Below are 18,427 nucleotides of genomic sequence, written 5' to 3' on the forward strand. Positions count from 1 at the left end.
TGGAGTTACAAAGCTTTCGATCACCTAGAGGATAAAGACATGAACGCACAGAAAAGTTAACCTACAATTAACTGTAATTTAAAATCAGCCTCATACATCTGCGAAAAGTGAGTTTTGCAGCATTGAGTATTGGTGGAATAACTTGTATATAAAGGCTAAGTCTGAAGACAGTCCTCAATTTTGCCTTCTCCTCACAAGTCTGTATTAAACCCAAACTCAGCGTGGCATCAAACCACATAAAAAACTGTGCCTTTTTCTGAAGTCAAGAAAAATAGACCTAATCTGTTCAGTCATTCTATATAACACAATCCCCTCTTTCCTGTTTAAATCCTCATCTATTATGCTTATTTTAATTCTTTTCCTATTCTATCCCTTTTCCTGTTCCTTTCAGCTCCCATTCCATTTCCCTTCTCCTCCACACTGCATTCCACACATCTTTCACATTGCTTCCTAATTCTCATTTAAAAACATTCAAAGAAAATATGACCCACAGCCCTCAAAGTCTATATAACCTTTGCTTTGATTAATGTGAAGCTGGTGCCCAGTTTCGGAATTGGAGTTCTAAAGAAGGGTTACTGGACCTGAAATGTTAACTCCAATTTCTCCCTACAAGTAGCTGCCAGACGTGCTGAGATTCTTCAGATATATCTGTTTTTGTTTCTGTGTCTACTCTGTCAACCTCTGCTTCAATCTCATTAAAACACAATAAAGTTTCCGGTCACTCTGTAGAGACATCAGGAACTGGTGCCTTGGGCTGCTCTCCTTGGGGCGCTTTGTCTCCCATACACAGCATGACCCCCGTCCCTCTCTCTCCTCCCATCCCTCCTACTCTTTCTACTTCCCTCCCTCTCCTTCCCACCCTCTCTCTACTTCCCTCCTTCACTCTCTCTCATTCCCTCCCTCCCTCTCTGTCCCGACTTCCCTCTCCCTCCCAGCTGACCTCCGACTTTTCTCTCTCTCCATTCTAACAGGAGACTCCAACACTTACGGCGTTTTTATTTCTCACTCACTCGGACAGTTTCTCTCACCGACAGGAGGGAGTTTTTATTTCCCACTCACTCGGACAGTTTCTCTCACCGACAGGAGGGAGTTTTTATTTCTCACTCACTCGGACAGTTTCTCTCACCGACAGGAGGGAGTTTTTATTTCTCACTCACTCGGACAGTTTCTCTCACCGACAGGAGGGAGTTTTTATTTCTCACTCACTCGGACAGTTTCTCTCACCGACAGGAGGGAGTTTTTATTTCCCACTCACTCGGACAGTTTCTCTCACCGACAGGAGGGAGTTTTTATTTCTCACTCACTCGGACAGTTTCTCTCACCGACAGGAGGGAGTTTTTATTTCTCACTCACTCGGACAGTTTCTCTCACCGACAGGAGGGAGTTTTTATTTCTCACTCACTCGGACAGTTTCTCTCACCGACAGGAGGGAGTTTTTATTTCTCACTCACTCGGACAGTTTCTCTCACCGACAGGAGGGAGTTTTTATTTCCCACTCACTCGGACAGTTTCTCTCACCGACAGGAGGGAGTTTTTATTTCTCACTCACTCGGACAGTTTCTCTCACCGACAGGAGGGAGTTTTTATTTCTCACTCACTCGGACAGTTTCTCTCACCGACAGGAGGGAGTTTTTATTTCCCACTCACTCGGACAGTTTCTCTCACCGACAGGAGGGAGTTTTTATTTCCCACTCACTCGGACAGTTTCTCTCACCGACAGGAGGGAGTTTTTATTTCCCACTCACTCGGACAGTTTCTCTCACCGACAGGAGGGAGTTTTTATTTCTCACTCACTCGGACAGTTTCTCTCACCGACAGGAGGGAGTTTTTATTTCTCACTCACTCGGACAGTTTCTCTCACCGACAGGAGGGAGTTTTTATTTCTCACTCACTCGGACAGTTTCTCTCACCGACAGGAGGGAGTTTTTATTTCTCACTCACTCGGACAGTTTCTCTCACCGACAGGAGGGAGTTTTTATTTCCCACTCACTCGGACAGTTTCTCTCACCGACAGGAGGGAGTTTTAATTCCTCTCCCTGGGGATTTATTGGACCCTGTTCGTCTTCGTTCCCCCGCGGCATACGAACGCTTCCCGCCAAATAGTAAACCGCCCGGCACACGGCGACGCCCTGACATCATGCCCCACCCCTGCGTCAGTACGCATGCGGAACCGGAAGTGGAGCCGCTTCATATTTGACGTGGGTTGATTTTGAGGCTATTACCCAAAATCGGATCCTCCCAGGAGCCGTGATAACAAAGTGTGGAGCTGGATGGACACAGCAGGCCAAGCAGCATCTTAGGGGCACAAAAGCTGACGTTTCGGGCCTAGACCCTAGACTAGAGCTCTCTGACGAAGGGTCTCGCCCCGAAACATCAGCTTTTGTGCTCCTGAGATGCTGCTTGGCCTGCTGTGTCCATCCAGCTCCACACTTTGTTATCTTGGATTCTCCAGCATCTGCAGTTCCCATTACCCCTCCCAGGAGCCGTGTTCAGTTGCTGCCAGCTTCTCCATCAAATTCTGTTTTTGTTTATTTCTTTTCTCCAACATCTGCAGCTCTTCGTTTAAAATTATGCACAAGGCTAGAATCAAAATCTCGATTTGTGTAAAATGTACGTTTTCAACTTTCTTCACTTCAATATATGTATCTTTATTCTTTTCCCCGAACCAAAACGTCAACCTTCAGGCTCCTTTGATGCTTTCTGGCCTGCTGTGCTCCTCCAGCTCCACGTGTTATCTCTGACTCCAGCATTGGCAGTTCTTACTATCTCCAACAAAACCAAAGTTGCTGGAAAAGCTCAGCAGGTCTGGCAGCATCTGTGAAGGAGGAAAAAAAAGTTATCGTTTCGGGTCCGGTGACCCTTCCCCAGAACTGTTTTTGTTTTTATTCTTGTTCCTGATTTACAGCATCCGGAGGTCTTTTGGTTTTTACTTACTATCTCTAATTGGATAAAGAATTGCTTAGGAACAGGAAACAGAGAGTGACGGTGGAGGGTTGGTTTTCGGACTATAGGTCTGTGCCAGTGATATTCCACATTGGTGTTGGGTCCACATTTGTTTGTCATTAATATAAATGATTTAGATGAGAATATAGAAAGTGTGTTAAGTACGTTTGTGGATGACACCAAGATTGGTAGTATAGTGGGCAGTGAGAAAGGTTATCTAAGATTACAAAGAGATTGACCCAATAGACAACAATGAGCTCAAGAGTGGCATAGAGAGTTTAATTTGAATAAATGCAAGGTATTGCATTTTGCTAAAACTAAGGCTTACAAGTCTTATGCAGTTGAAAGTAGGGCCTTTGGCCGTGTTGTAGAAGAGAGATTCAGGGGTTCAGGTACAGAGTTCTTTGAAGTTTGCATCATATATAGGTAGGGTGGTTACTTGCTTTCATTGTTCAGACACCTTTGAGTACCAGAGTTAGGATGTTATGTTGAGGTTGTACAAGAAGTTGGTGAGGCCTCTGCTGGAGTACTGTGTCCAGTACTGGTCGCCCTGTTATATGAAGGATATTAGTAAATTAGAGACGGTTCAGAAAAGATTTACTAGGATATTGCCAAGAATGGAGGATTTGAGTTATAAGAAGAGCCTAGATAGGGTGGGACTTTCTTCAATGGAGTGTAGGAGGTTGAGAGGTTTATAAAATAATGAGGGACATAAGTAAGGTGAATGGTAAGTGCCTTTTTGCTAGTGTGGAGGATTTCATGACTGGAAGGGGGGGGACATATTTTTAAGGTAAGAGGAGAAAGATTTAAAAAAGACAAGGGGCGTTTTTTTTTACACAGTGATTTGTATGTTGAATGAACTTCCTGAGGAAGTGGTGGATGCAGATAAATTTACAATGTTTAAAATAAATTTAGATAAATACCTGAATAAGAAAGGTTTGGTGGGATATGGGCCAAGCACGGGCAGGTGGGACTAGTTTAGTTTGGGATTATGTTTGGCATGGACTGGTTGGATCGAAAGGTTTGTTTCCGTGTTGTATAACTCTACGACAGAACGCACTAGTCCCAGGCCGATCAACTTAAGTAGATGCCAGTACTATTGTATCCAAATTGTGATGTTTGCATTTTTGTTGTAACTGGTTTGTTATGTAGCTTATTAATAAAACATATTGTTCTCACTATTTGAGTCTATAATGTTTGCTGCTCATTGACTGTTTATGCTGTTGGCCAGCACCATGACCTGCAAGTTCCCATCCAAGCCTTTTTGACTGGAAGTAAATCACCATTCATTCACAACCTCTGGGCCAAAATCCTGGAACTCCCTCCCCAACAACCCTTTGGGTGTCCCAACACCATGGCGACTGTGGAGTTTCAAGAAGGCAGCTCAACATCCTCCAGGAAAATAGATGTAAGCCTATTTGGCAATGCACACGTTCTGTGAATGAATGAAATGTCTTATTTTAAGGCTTTAACTAGTAACGACTAGTTAGAATCTGGAATTCAGCGCCTCTTAAAGACCAAGGGGAAGGGGGCTGGATGACAGTATGCTAATTTAGTTAATTGTCTCTGTAGTATAAATTTCCATTTTGCCTTTTTGAGTTTGTTTCTGGTTTAATACCCTGGGAAGAGGGTTCTCTTATTTTCACTTTGTTCTGATTTTGGACCCTTTGGAAGAACCTGGGTGGTTTCTGTTTTAGCCCCATATTGTCAGTGTCTCAGATGCACTTGATGGGAATTTTATCTTTTTTTGAAATAAGCAGGGGAACTTTCTCTGGATTTTAAACCATTATTGTGTTTGTCCCAAGAGTATTCAATGGGGACGGAGCAGAAGGGATTTATTTACTTAGTCGGTCATTTGTTTGTTTAATTATTTTTCTTTGCTTTTGATGAATTTACTTTTTATTTTGGGCCCCTGTGGTCCCTGCCAAAAAGAGGGTGGTGGAGATGGAGTCAAAGGAGAGCCATTTTTTTCTTGTCTATCATGGGCCTCCTGCAGTGCCACAATGATGCCACCCGAAGGTTGCAGGAACAGCAACTCATATTCCGCTTGGGAACCCTGCAGCCTAATGGTATCAATGTGGACTTGACAAGCTTCAAAATCTCCCCTTCCCCCACTGCATCCCAAAACCAGCCCAGCTCTTCCCCTCCACCCACTGCATCCCAAAACCAGCCCAGCTCTTCCCCTCCACCCACTGCATCCCAAAACCAGCCCAGCCTGTCTCTGCCTCCCTAACCTGTTCTTCCTCTCACCCCAAGCCGCACCTCCATTTCCTACCTACTACCTCATCCCACCTCCTTGACCTGTCCGTCTTCCCTGGACTGACCTATCCCCTCCCTACCTCCCCACCTACACTCTCCTCTCTACCTATCTTCTTTTCTCTCCATCTTCAGTCCACCTCCCCCTCTCTCCCTATTTATTCCAGTTCCCTCTCCCCATCCCCCTCTCTGATGAAGGGTCTGGGCCCGAAAAGTCAGCTTTTGTGCTCCTGATTTCCTGTTTTGAAAGAGCAGAGTGGGCATTGTTCTGTGTTTCACCCAGTGCTGTCTAGGTCCTGGGAGTGTCTGATGGCTGTGTGTGTGTGTGTGTGTGTGTGTGTGTGTGTGTGTGTGTGTGTGTGTGTGTGTGTGTGTGGTGGTCTTGGTTTTTTTTCTATTCATACCTTGCATTTAAAAGAGGGGAGGGTTGCTTTTCAGGCTGGAGGCCTGACACAAGTGGTGTTCCACAGGGATCAGTCTGGGTCCTCTTGTTTGTCATTTATACAAGTGATTCAGATGTGAATATAGAAGGCATGGCTTGTAAGTTTGCAGACAACACCAAAACTGATGATATAGTAGACAGTGCAAAACGTTTTCTGAGATTACACAGGGACCTTTATCAATTAGGTCAATGGGCTGGAGTTTGGCAGATGGAATGCAATCTGGATAAATGCGATGCATTTTCATACAACAAAACAAACAAGTAGGGCTTAATAGCAGGGCCTTGGTCAGTGTTGCAGAACAGAGGGACCTAGAAGTTCAGGAACATAATTCTTTGACGTTTGCATCACATTTAGACAAGATGTTATAAAGGCATCTGGCACATTTGCCTTCATTGCTCAGTCATAGATCATAGAATCCCTACAGCGTGGAAACAGGCCCTTTGGCCCAACAAGTCCACACTGACCCTCAGAGCACCCCACCCACATCCCTGAACACTATGAGCGATTTTCCACAGCCAGTCCACCGAGCCTGCACATCTTTGGACTGTGGGAGTATTCCGGTGCACCCTGAGGAAATTCACACAGACACAGATATTCGCCAAGGGTGGAATGGAACCCGGGTCCCTGGTGCGGTGAGGCAGCAGTGTTAACCACTGAGCCACCCCAGTTCCTTGAGTACAGGAGTTGCAAAGTCGGGTTGATGTTGTACAGGACATTGGTGAGGCATCTTCTGGATTAGTGTCCAGTTCTGCTCACCCAGTTATAGGAAGGATATGAACAAGTCAGAGAGGGTTCAGAAAAAGATTTGCCAGGATGTTGTCAGGCATGGAAGGTTTGAGTTATAAAGAAGGGCTGGAGAGGCTGGGACTTTTTCCAATAGACCGTAGGAGGTTGAGAGGCAGCCTGGAAGAAGTTCATAAAACAATGAAGGATATACAGAGAGTTAATGGCAGCTGTCTTTCCTCTAGGATGGGGAATTTCAAGACAAGGGGACACACTTTTGAGATGAAGAGGAAAGATTTTTTTTAAAAATGGGGTGCAAATTATTTACACTGAGTGGTTTACGCATGGAATGAACTTCCTGAGGGAGTGGTGAATTTGGTACAATTACAATGTTAGAGAGAGACATTTCGATAAGTGAATAGGTAAGGTTTGGAGGGCTATGGACTTGTTTAGTTTGGAATTATGTTTGCTATGGACTGGTTGGACCAAAGGGTCTGTTTCTGTGCTTATGACTGACTTCTTAAGTGTACAGTGATGGCAGACTCAATTGTGACTTTGAAAGGAAGTTGGACCTGTGCCTGAAAGGGGAGGAGAAAAAGTGCACAGCCATGGGGAATGGACTGGGACTAAATTAAATTGTTTCTCAAGAGAATTAGCAAGGACTAAGTGGGCCTCATGATCTCAATCTGTAACCACTCAAATGATTAGCACAGCAAGTTCAGGGGAGGTTTGAAGAATGGCCTACATTTTAAAAAATTAAACATGAGGAGAAATTGGATATGCTATTGAGATTAGAAGACACATGAGAGAAGACTTTTTATTTACTCTTGGGAAGTGCGCCTTGCTGGGTGGGCTGGCATTGTGCCTGTCCTTAGTTGACCTTGAAAAGGTGGGGATGAGCACACTCCGAAATGTCCACTTGCAGATTGATGGTTGACGGACATTAAGTAAATTGCAGGTCTTGATCAAAGTAAAATGATGATATTTCAGATTTCTGGAGCCCAAAAGTGCTCCATGTTTTCCTCCTCCTCACGCCAGTTCAAGTTTATGCCTATTAGCATGAAAAATAATAGACCTCATTGTTGTTATGGAGTCGTAAAATTTATCTAGTTCCCTGCCAGGTGGTCTGTCCAGTATCAGTTCTTTTTAAAAGACTTTGTAGCAATTATTATAACTGCGTGGTTTGCTAGGCCATTTCAGAGTGTGGTGAAGAGCCAAACACTAAGGATGGCAGTTTCCTTCCCTAAAGGACATTAGCAAACCAGAGGGGTTTTTCAGACAAGTGACAATCATTTCACGGTTACCATTAAGGTCTTAAATTGAGTTTTTTAAATATTAAATTCCACTCTCTGCCATGGCAGAATTTCAATCTCAATCCCCAGACATTATTGGTCCAGGTAGTATGGAGAGAACACTCCTCATCCCATGGAATATGGATTAAAAAGAAGAATTGAGATTGCATTGTTTTGTTTACATATTCTACTCCCCCCAACTGCAGCTTCACATTTGTTGCGGGGGTTTGTTCACAGTTTTAAAACAGAGATCAATACAGCTGCAAAACAGGTCTGGCAGCATCTGCAGAAAGAGAGTTAACATTCTGAGTCTAGTATGACTCTTCAGAATGGATAAACTCAAACCGGACTTGAATGTTAGCTCTGTTCTCTCTCCGCAGATTCTGCCAGACCTGCTGAGTTTCTCCAGCATTCTCCACGTTTGTTTCAAGTTTCCAGCATCCACATTATTGTGCCCATTTTAGATGCCAAACAGGTCTATCTATGGAATCAAGGTGCATTGATAAGGTTAGACTACAGATTATCCATAATCACACTGGATCACAGATCAGACTCAGAACTGAATAGCTCACTGTTGCTCCTGTTTTTATTGGCTTATTGCTTACCTCAACAAATAGGTGATCCTCCTCTTGTTTATTCACCCGATTCAAAGTTCCAATAACCTTGTGTAAATGATGTATCTGTATGGGTAACCTGGTCCAGCTAACATGAGGTCTCCGCATAATCTTTCGATGTCAGGTGGCTCCCCAAAAGGTAGTGTGCCAAACAAGTTGGTTTGATTTTACCTTCAAGAACAGATCCACAGGTGGCATTGATGCTATAGTTGAAGACCACCATCCAGAATAACCTGCCCGTCCTGAGAATGTTCACATCTGTTGTTTGTCGCCAGGCACATAAATCTGGAATGGCACCTGCTTTCAGCTGTTCAAACATTTTACACCATTCCAAAAAGATGACATTTCTCTGCTCTGATTTTACCTCTAACTTCCTCATCTTGTTGGTTAATCTGTGATTATGGCAAGGCATCTGAGCCACATGCAAATTAAAATAGAAATTTTCTACTTTTGCCAAAACGCAATGCCGGATCCAGCAGGATAGAAACACCAGCTTCTGCTTTTGCCAGACACATTCCTCATCCCAAAGGGCATAAATGTCAATTGGCCCAGCGAGGAAAATGTTGAGTATATTTGAGGTCTGGCAATCAGAAGCATCAGACTACTCTGATCAGGATGAGAACTGCAGAATACTGAACATCTCCCAATGTCTCAAACATCAACCCAAAACATTGGTTGTGAAATGGCTTCTATATTTGGTCACTCAGGAAATAAAAAACTTAAATTTATTTAGTACCTTTCAACACAATGCCCCAAAACACTTTCCAGCCAATGATGTGTTTTGGAAGTCTGGATATTATTGTAATGTAGGAAAGACAGCAACCAACTGGTGTGGATCAGCCTGCCACAAAAAGGAATGGGATAATGATCAAGTAAATGTTGCTTAAGGGATGAATATTGGCTAAGACACTTCCCAGCTCTTCAAAAATGCTACTATAGAATCTTTTGCATTCACATGCAACAGCAGACAAGACCTTGGCTTAAAACATCCAACAGTGCCACGCTCCTTCATTAGGACAAAGCTAAAGTGAACTCTTTAGATTGTGACTTTAAAAGCACAGCACTGGGATTCAAGTGAAGCAAGAATGCTACAACAGAACTTTGGCTGACAAACAGCACAGCAACTAGATTCAGCACAAATTTCATTCAAACAGTTCAGTTCAATGCTGTTTTCACAGTTGAATTCACTGCATTCCTTTGGAGGAAACATTTTGTAAACAGAGCACTTTACAAAAACAAACTTAGGGAATTTTATTAATTTAATTGAACTTAGTTACATAAATTGTTTACGAACACTCTAGAAGGACTGCCCTTGTCTCCATGTGCATACAGATTTGTGCTTCAGGGAACAAAGGCCCTACATTCTCACAGTCATTGATGTCTGCAACATTGCATTGTAAATAAATGTGTTATTGAAAGGTACAAACTGCTTTGTGATGATTTTGATGGCCTCCTGGGCAGCAGCTCCTAGGAAAATAAAAATATCAATTACAGCAATTAATAATATAAATTACAGCTAACCAACTAGCATGCAATGATACAGAAAACCTTTGAAGTTAACAAAGAATGCTGTGTGATAGGACCACCAGAGATCCCAGCCAGAGTCTGAGACAATTTAGGTATTACCTCATACAGCACCGCTGGAAACGGTTGGGATTAATTTTACACACTGTATTATGTAGCTATCCACCACTTGCTGTATTTTGCTGGAGAGAATTAACCTGCTGTACTTGGGAAATTGTCTGGACAGTTTCAATTTGGAGCTCTGTTTGCTGTAATTATATAAACTTTGAGTAGTATGTTTACCAGTTTGACTTGTATGGTTAATAAAAACCGAAAGAGCTGCAGATGCTGCAAATCAGGAACAAGAACAAAGTTGCTGGAAAAGCTCAGCAGGTCTGGCAGCATCTGCGAAGGAGAAAACAGTTAACGCTTCGGGTCCGGTGGCCCCTCCTCAGAAGTTCTGAGGAAGGGTCACCGGACCCGAAGCGTTAACTCTGTTTTCTCCTTCGCAGATGCTGCCAGACCTGCTGAGCTTTTCCAGCAACTTTGTTTTTGTGACGTATGGTTGTTTGGGAGTTAGAAACGTTGGGGAATAGTTTGGCCCTGGTAGTGTTGGGGGAGAAAGACAGAACTGTTGTTGGGAACCTCATGGATGGGGAGGGATCAAACAGGGCCTGATTATGAAAGCCACGGACAAGCATCTAAATCCAGGCCTTTGGTAGCCTGCCCTTGTAATTCCTTATCTTTTCTCACACTGACCTTTAGCTTCCTGGGGAAAATTGAGGAACAGAGAGATCTGGGTGTTCAGGTCCATTGTTCCCTGAAGGTGACAACGCAGGTCAATAGGGTGGTCAAAAAGGCAGATGGCATGCTTTCCTTCATTGGGCGGGGTATAGAGTACAAGAGTTGGCAGGTCATGTTGCATTTGTATAGGACTTTGGTTCGGCCACATCACCAAAAGGATGTGGATGCTTTGGAGAGGGTCCAGAGGAGGTTCACCAGGATGTTGCCTGGTATGGAGGGTGCTAGCAATGAAGAGAGGTTGAGTAGATTAGGATTATTCTCATTAGAAAGACGGAGATTGCGGGGGGGACCTGATTGAGGTCTACAAAATCATGAGGGGTATAGACAGGGTGGATAGCAAAAAGCTTTCTTCTCTCTTTCTCTCCCCCCCACCCCCGCCAGAGTGGGGGACTCAATTACTAGGGGTCATGAGTTCAAAGTGAGAGGAGGAAAGTTTAAGGGAGATATGCGTGGCAAGTTCTTTACACAGAGGGCGGTGGGTGCCTGGAACGCGTTGCCAGTGGAGGTGGTAGACGCAGACACGTTAGCGTCTTTTAAGAGATATTTGGACAGGTACATGGATGGGCAGGGAGCAAATGGACACAGGCTGTTAGAAAATAGATGACAGGTTAGACAGTGGATCTTGATCGGCACAGGCTTGGAGGGCTGAAGGGCCTGTTCATGTGCTGTAGGTTTCCCTGTTCTTTGCTCCTGCAGTATTCTACCAAAGTTCAAGGGAAACTTAAGGAACGGCACCTCCCCTTTTGGTGAGGTATACTGCAGCCTTTTGACTGAACAAATTCAATGAGACAGTAATCTGTGCATTTTGGTGTTTTTTTTGGGTTTCAGTTTTAATTTTGTTTTTAGATTGGAGCTGTCCATAATTCTGACTTTCACACCTCATCCCAATATAATTTTTGATTCTTCACTTAATTTAATACCAATTTCTTTCACCTTGGACCACCAGCACTTTTGTTAATATCTCCTGTTTTCCACCCTTTGACAAACCTTTCATTTTGAACTTATTACCCCACCTCCAAAACACGCTTTAAACTTAGTACATTTTGAACTTTTTAATCCTGATGAAAGACCTAAAACGCTAACTTTGTTTCTCTCTCTTCACATATATGCTTGATCTGCTGACCATTTCCAGCACTTTTCCATGCCTCCACCCCTGTCCCACCACAAAAGGTTTTTAAATGTTGAAAAATTCAAAACTGAGGGATGGATGCATTTTGTTAGGAAAAAGGTATTAAAAAGGATAATGATAGCAAAACTAAATTGAATGACATGTAGTTGAGGCAGGGATTGAACCATGATCTAGTTGAATGGCAAAGCATTAAAAAGTCAGTTGCAAAGACAATCTATACTTTAAAAAGTTTTGAGAAAGTGAATGGCAGAAAGTTAAAAACACGGCAAACCCGTTCACAGTGCAACACAACCAATGTGACAATAAGCTGCAATCAGAAATAACCCATTAAGATAAAAAGCGAAACATACCTCCCAAAAATGAGGCAACAGCATGTGGTTCTGAAGCACCATACCTACAACTGAAAGAGAAAAAAGACGCTCTTCAGGAACTATTTATGCATTTTCGTGGATTTAAACTGCCTATAAAAAGGAACGGGGACATTTTCCCTTGAAGGTGGTTTGCAAGGATATTCTCAAGAGTTACTTCCTGTAGCCCTCAAATCTACGTTCAGAAGCATTAAAGTTTAAATACTTAAAGTTCAATTGACACCACAATTTTGAACATTAGTCACCAGACAATGTCGTAATTAACATAGTTTTAGATAGAAGATTAATCTGAAGGAATAGTAAGCAGGAGAAACCCTCTCACCCGGAGTGATAGAAGGTTGTGAATTGAATGACTAGAGTCAGTAATTATACATTGCACATCTGACAGTTTCAGGGAACTGATGCAGTTGGAGGGATTGTGAAACTCCATACTGCTATAGTCTTAAAGGGCTCTAAAGGGTTCTATCCAAGGAATTAAGAAACCATCCCACCCTCCATTATTATAGTTTCAGGATGATGGATCTATTAATGTAGAGAATTCTGGAATATTTCATTGCTAATAAAGTGCCTGGCTCTGGACGAGTTGGTTTTAGAGGATTGTGAAATTTCTGGATTGATAAGGATGGGATGGTGGCTCAAAGGTTGGCACTGTTGCCTCACTGCGCCACAAACTTGGGTTCACCTGCTCCCCATGCTTGCGTGGCTTTCCTCCAGGTGCTCTGGTTTCCTCCCACAGTCCAAAGACACGGACGTTGGGTGGATTGGCCATCCATATGTCCAAGCAGTGTGCAGGCTAGGTGGATTAGCCATAGGAAATACAGGGATAAGGTAAGGGGTTCAGTGCGGATGGGATGCACTTTAGAGGATTAGTGTGGACCTGATGGGCTGAAAGGCCTACTTCCGCACTGTAGGGATTCTGTGATTCTCATGATCAGAAATGTAAGCTCAAGGAGATTCTAAAGGAGTTGGAGGTGGGTGAATTGAGCAGTAACACGTGAACCTCTCCCAGCTGCTTTTTCCTATTAGGCATCTTCCATTGAGCTGTCTCCAGAAGTTAGTGACATGTACAAAAAACATACAATTCATGAATGTAGTCGTCCTTCACAGACACGGAGACACCCCACTCCTGCAGCAGGCCAACCACGCACGATTTCAACATTCCAATATCCTCTTCAACTTGGTTATTATAAACACCTGTCAGAACAAGAATTCATTACTTCCACAAAACGTAACTGCTTTCAACTAAATAAATGGAAGACCTCTTCATTATTGAGGTACAGTTCATTATCAGTTTAGCAACTCTACCAGGGGACAGACTAGGAGCGTTCAAGAGCTGCTGAGGAAATGGTCACCCTCAACTGGCTGAGATCAGTGGTTCAGGGAATGGATCCCTTTCTACTCTTCAAAGGTTATTTCCCACATCCAAGGTGAACTGATCCACTCTGCCATCATACTGTTTCAATAAGTAGGGTGACTCTGTTGGGAGCAGGTGGTGATAGAACCTCCAAAGCGATGCTGCACAGAATAAGATTCGATGGGCTACACTGGGGGTCCCACTTCAGGATGGACTCAGGAACCCCCAGGCTGGGAAGAAACTGACTGCAATGGAGTTACTAAACAGAGGCATACATTCTTACAATTAACCAGCTGGTCACAGGGCAGTACCAATAATCAGTTTATCGCCTATCCTGTCCTCAGCTATTCTATGTATTTATTACACAAAGTCTCACATTCAAATTTGCCAACAGCACAAAGACTGGCAGAATTATAAAGTGTAGATGGAAACAGAATTACAAGAAGGTATTTCATTAAGTGAATGAAATTGAATTTACCACAGATTTGCTTGATTTTGGTAATTGGATTTTGGAGCTCAAGTCTTCAGTACTACCGCTGAAATGTTGTCAGGGTCTGTAGCCTTTGCAGCATCCACTGCCTCCAAATGTTTCTTGATATCACATGGAGGGAAACAAATTGGCTGAAGACTGTATCTGTAATGCTGGTGACCACTGGAAGAGATTGCAACAGATCGTCCACTCAGCACTTCTGGCTGAAGACTGCAGCAAATGCTTCAGTCTTATCTTTTGACCTGATGTGCTGGGCTCTTCCATCACTAAAAGATGAGGATATTTGTGGAGTCTCCTCTGAATTGTTTAATTGTCCATCACAATTCACAACTGGCATGATGGCTCAGTGGCAAGCATTGCTGCCTCACAGTGTTGGGGACCTGAGTTCGATTCCAGTCTTAGGTGACTGCGTGGAATTTGCATGTTCTCCCTGTGTCTAGGTGGGTTTCCTCTGGGTGCACCATTTTTCTCCCACAGTCCAAAGATTTGCCAGTTTGGTGGATTGGCCATGTTAAACTTCCCAGAATCCAAGGATGGGCAGGCAAGATGGGTTAGCCACGGTAAAAGCAGTTACAGAGATGGGGTGGGTCTGGGTGGGATGCTGTGAGGGTCCATGTGGACTAGATGGATTGCTTCTACACTGTTGATCCCCTGGCTTGATGGTAATGTTTGAGTGGGAATATACTGGGCCATAAAGTTGCAGATTAAGTTAGGGTGGGATTCTGCTGCTATTGATGCCCAGTCTCAAGTTGCTAGATCTGTTTGAAGTCTCTCCCATTTAGCGCACACATACAACACGATGGAAGGTATTCTTGACGTGAAGGCAGGATTTCACCTCCACAAGGACTGTGAATCGGTCAGTCTTACTGCTACACACAAATAAGTGCACCTGCTGCCAGCAGATTGATAAGGATGAGGTAGAACATGTTTTTCCCTCACCACCTGCTGCAGGCCCAGTCTAGCAACTATGGCCTTTAGGGCCTGACCAGCATGATCAATGCTACTGCTGCCGAACCACTCTTGAAATTCCCCACCACAGCACATTTTTAATTCTCTCGCCACCCTGTGCTTCGTCCAAGTGTTGCTCAACATTGAGGAGTTACTGATTCATCATCCAAGGGAGGCCGGTACATGGTAATCAGCCGGAGGTTTCCTTGTCCATATTTAACCTGATGGCATGAGACTTCATGGAGGTCCAGAGTCAGTGATGAGGCAATTTTCTTCTGACTACATCTCTGTGCTGCCACCTCTGCGGGTCTGTTCTTTTGGTGAGACAGGACATATGCAGGGGTAGGGATAAGGATAGGGACGGTGATGGTGATGGTGATGGCTGGGTTTTCGTCATACTCATGGAATCATACTTTATAGGCAGTGTCAGCCAGTTACTTAAATAATCTGTGAGATAGCTCTCCCAATTTTGGCACTAGTCTCAGATGCTAGTAAGGAAGACTTTATAGGGTCAACAGGGCTATTTTTGCCTAGGTCGATGCTAGGAGGTACATACAGTTTCATTTCTTAGTTGAGACTTTGTTCTGACTTTTACAATTGAACGGCTTGTTAGGCCATTTCAGAGTGCAACTCAGAGTCAACCACATTGCTGTCTGGAGTCACACGTAGGCCAGACCAGAAGAGGATAGCAGATTTCCTTCCCCTGAAGGACATTACTGAACCAACTGCGTTTTTCTGACAACTGATCAATGTTTTCATGGCCATCAATAGATTCTAAATTACAGATTTTTGAAAACTGAATTTATTAAAATTCCACTATCTGCCATGTCAGATTAGCTGAATTTCTGGATTAATTGTCTAGTAATAAGGCCATCAGCCTACTGCCTTCGCTATGGCAAGGTCAGGTAAATAGAGAAAAAGAAATTTGTTTTGGTTGAGAACCTACAGTTACAGGACATATAGACAACAAATTAGAATCAGACCATTCAGGATACAAAATGGTAGACACATTAATACACAAAGCGCGATAGGAGTCTGGAAGTCTCTTCCACAAATAATGATTGGTACTCGGTCAACTTTAAATTGGAGATGGATAGATTTTAGTTTTCTAGAGGCATAAAGCAATAAGGGATAAACGGTATGTGGAGTTTGGGACAACCTGAGGATGTCCCAAAGTGCTTTTTAGCTAATAAATGAAATTTGTAAAATGCTATCAGTTATAATATAGGAAACACAGTAGCCAATCTGTGCACGAGCTCCATGGACAGCAATGCGATCAGCTGTTTTTCTTCCCCCAAAATAAAAGTGGTATTGACTGCTGGATACCCTTGCACTCCTGCGAATTAATAAAATGTAAACTTTTATACACACCTGAGTGGGTGGATGGGGTCTCAGGTTAAGTCGCATTTAAAGAGCAGCACCATTGATGTGGCAATCTCTCAGTACTATACTGGAGCACCAGCTGAGATATTGGTGTACAACTGGTTATTGTTTGAAACTCTCAAACTCCTGAGTTAGGGACAAGGACGCTATCCACTGAGTGGATTAACCAGCGGGTCACCAGGCCTTAGATAAGTGGAGAGGTTGAGAAGGACAGTACTTCATGGTAACCTTAGCCACTGTGGGACTCGAACCCATTCTGTTAGCATCACTCTGCATTGCAAACCAGCCCTCCAGCCAACTGAGCTAGACAACGCCCCATGTAAAATAAATCTCAACCTGAAAAATATAAGGACTTGATCTGTACCTGATGAGTTACAACTCGTCAGGAAATAGATATCAGGAGGTAGTTCCATAACCAACATTGAGTTACACACCTGGGTATCGCCCATGCTGCCTGTGAAAGCAATCGACAGCTCGTAGCATGATGTACAAAACCATTTCGCTGTCGAGATTCTCCATACAAGATGCTGCATGACAAAAGAAACAGGATTAGCCAGAATTTTACAGACCCAGTGAAGATGGAAGGGTGTTGGAACGAGCTGATGGGAAAAGGTTGCAGTTCAATGATCAGTTACTGTGATGATGATGATGATGATGATGATTAGGAATAAATGACACTGACTGAGATAGAGCAACCATGTAACGTGCAGAAAGTAGCACTGACCATTTCCACTGACTGAAGTGGTTTAATACTATTGGGCAGAATACAGGACAGGCATTCTACCTTTCATTCTTACCTAAAGTGCAACAGACAAAAAAAAGTGCCCTGCTTTTAAATAATTAGCAATCAAAACTTGCCAAGGGACTTCTTTTTTTGAGTTGTTCATCTTGAAACATACAAGATCCTGAAAGGATTTGAGCTGATGGATGTGGAAAGGATGTTTTCACTTGCAGGAGAATCTAGTTCAAAAATAAGGTGTCACCCATTTAAGACAGAAATGAAGTCTTGGAGTACTTAGTGTCTTTGGAATTCCCTTCCTTATTCGGCAGTGGATGCATAATGTTTCAATATTTTTAAAGGAGAGAGATTCGGGGTTACCGAGAGACAGTAAGATTATTAAGGATATGCAGGAATGCACAGTTGAAGCTAAAAATCAGATTAGCCATGAATAGCAGAAGAGGCTCAAAAGGTTGACTGGTCTATTCTTGTTCTTTGAGAGATAGTAGGAACCGCAAATGCTGAAGAACACGAGATAACAAGGTATAGAGCTGGATGAACACAGCTGGCCAAGCAGCACCTAGACCTAGGCCCAAAACGTCATCTTTCCCGCACCTATGATGCTGCTTGGTCAGCTGTGTTCATCCAGCTCTACACCTTGTATTCTTGTTCTTTGTTCTTTTTAAGTTCACATTTACTGCCTATCCCAAACGGTGGTGAGCTGCCCACTGAAGACTGCATGGTGTTGATACAGCAGCAGTGATGTTAGGGGTGTAACTCTAGAATTTTGATCTAGTGACACTGAAGGAACAGCGATAAGTTTCCAAATCAGGATGGTGATTTGGAGACATCTTGCAAGTGGTGAAGGTCCCATGCTCATGTCCTGGGTGCCACAGGTTTAGGAGGTGCTGCTAATGCAGTTGCTGCCATGCATCTTGTAGATGATTAATTCAGTGCTGATGGCAGTGGGAGTGAATATGATATTAGGGCAGATGAGTGAAAGCTTAGTCACAGACACAGGTTTTAAAGAGGCATTTTAAAGGAGAGGAAAGAGGCAGAGATATTTAAGGAGAGTATCCCAGAGGATAGGAACTAGCAGCTAAAGCCATAGCTGTTATTGGGGTTACCTACCTATGCAGTGTCTGGCAGTTAATGATTAGAAAGGTACCAAGCTCAGACAGGGATTGATGGTCAATGTTACTTCTGGATTGAGAAGTATACCTGTATGGACTACCCACAGCGATTTCCAAATAAGGTAGAAAACAAGCTGTGAAATTTATTGAAAAAGCATATGACCACACAGAATCAAAAGGAACACATCAAGCAAGCAATCTCTCACTTCAGATATTCTCTCAAAATTTTCACACTGTGTTCTTTTGACTTGATAGAGGTGTACAAAATGATCAGAGGTATAGATAGAGTCAGCAGAGACTTTTTCCCCAGTGTGGAGGTAGCTATT

At 43.3% G+C, this 18,427-nt stretch overlaps 2 protein-coding genes across 2 annotated transcripts in view; both read right to left on the minus strand.

The window, feature by feature from the left end:
* The window catches only part of terb1 (telomere repeat binding bouquet formation protein 1), a 160,346-nt gene extending 158,239 nt beyond the window's left edge, over positions 1-2,107 (minus strand). The window contains exon 1 of the mRNA XM_059651783.1: positions 1,991-2,107. The gene's annotated coding sequence lies outside the window, so the exon portion shown is untranslated. The remainder of the gene's footprint in view (positions 1-1,990) is intronic.
* Positions 2,108-9,507: 7,400 nt separating this feature from the next.
* nae1 (nedd8 activating enzyme E1 subunit 1) overlaps positions 9,508-18,427 on the minus strand; it is a 40,882-nt gene continuing 31,962 nt past the window's right edge. The window contains exons 17-20 of the mRNA XM_048546188.2: positions 16,685-16,777; positions 13,155-13,269; positions 12,058-12,107; positions 9,508-9,738 (exon numbers count right to left, since the gene is read on the minus strand). Coding sequence (XP_048402145.1) covers positions 9,629-9,738; positions 12,058-12,107; positions 13,155-13,269; positions 16,685-16,777 — 368 coding nt within the window. The 3' untranslated portion in view covers positions 9,508-9,628. The remainder of the gene's footprint in view (positions 9,739-12,057; positions 12,108-13,154; positions 13,270-16,684; positions 16,778-18,427) is intronic.

Source organism: Stegostoma tigrinum, chromosome 16, assembly GCF_030684315.1.
Source record: "Stegostoma tigrinum isolate sSteTig4 chromosome 16, sSteTig4.hap1, whole genome shotgun sequence".
In the NCBI taxonomy this organism is placed as follows: Eukaryota; Metazoa; Chordata; class Chondrichthyes; order Orectolobiformes; family Stegostomatidae; genus Stegostoma; species Stegostoma tigrinum.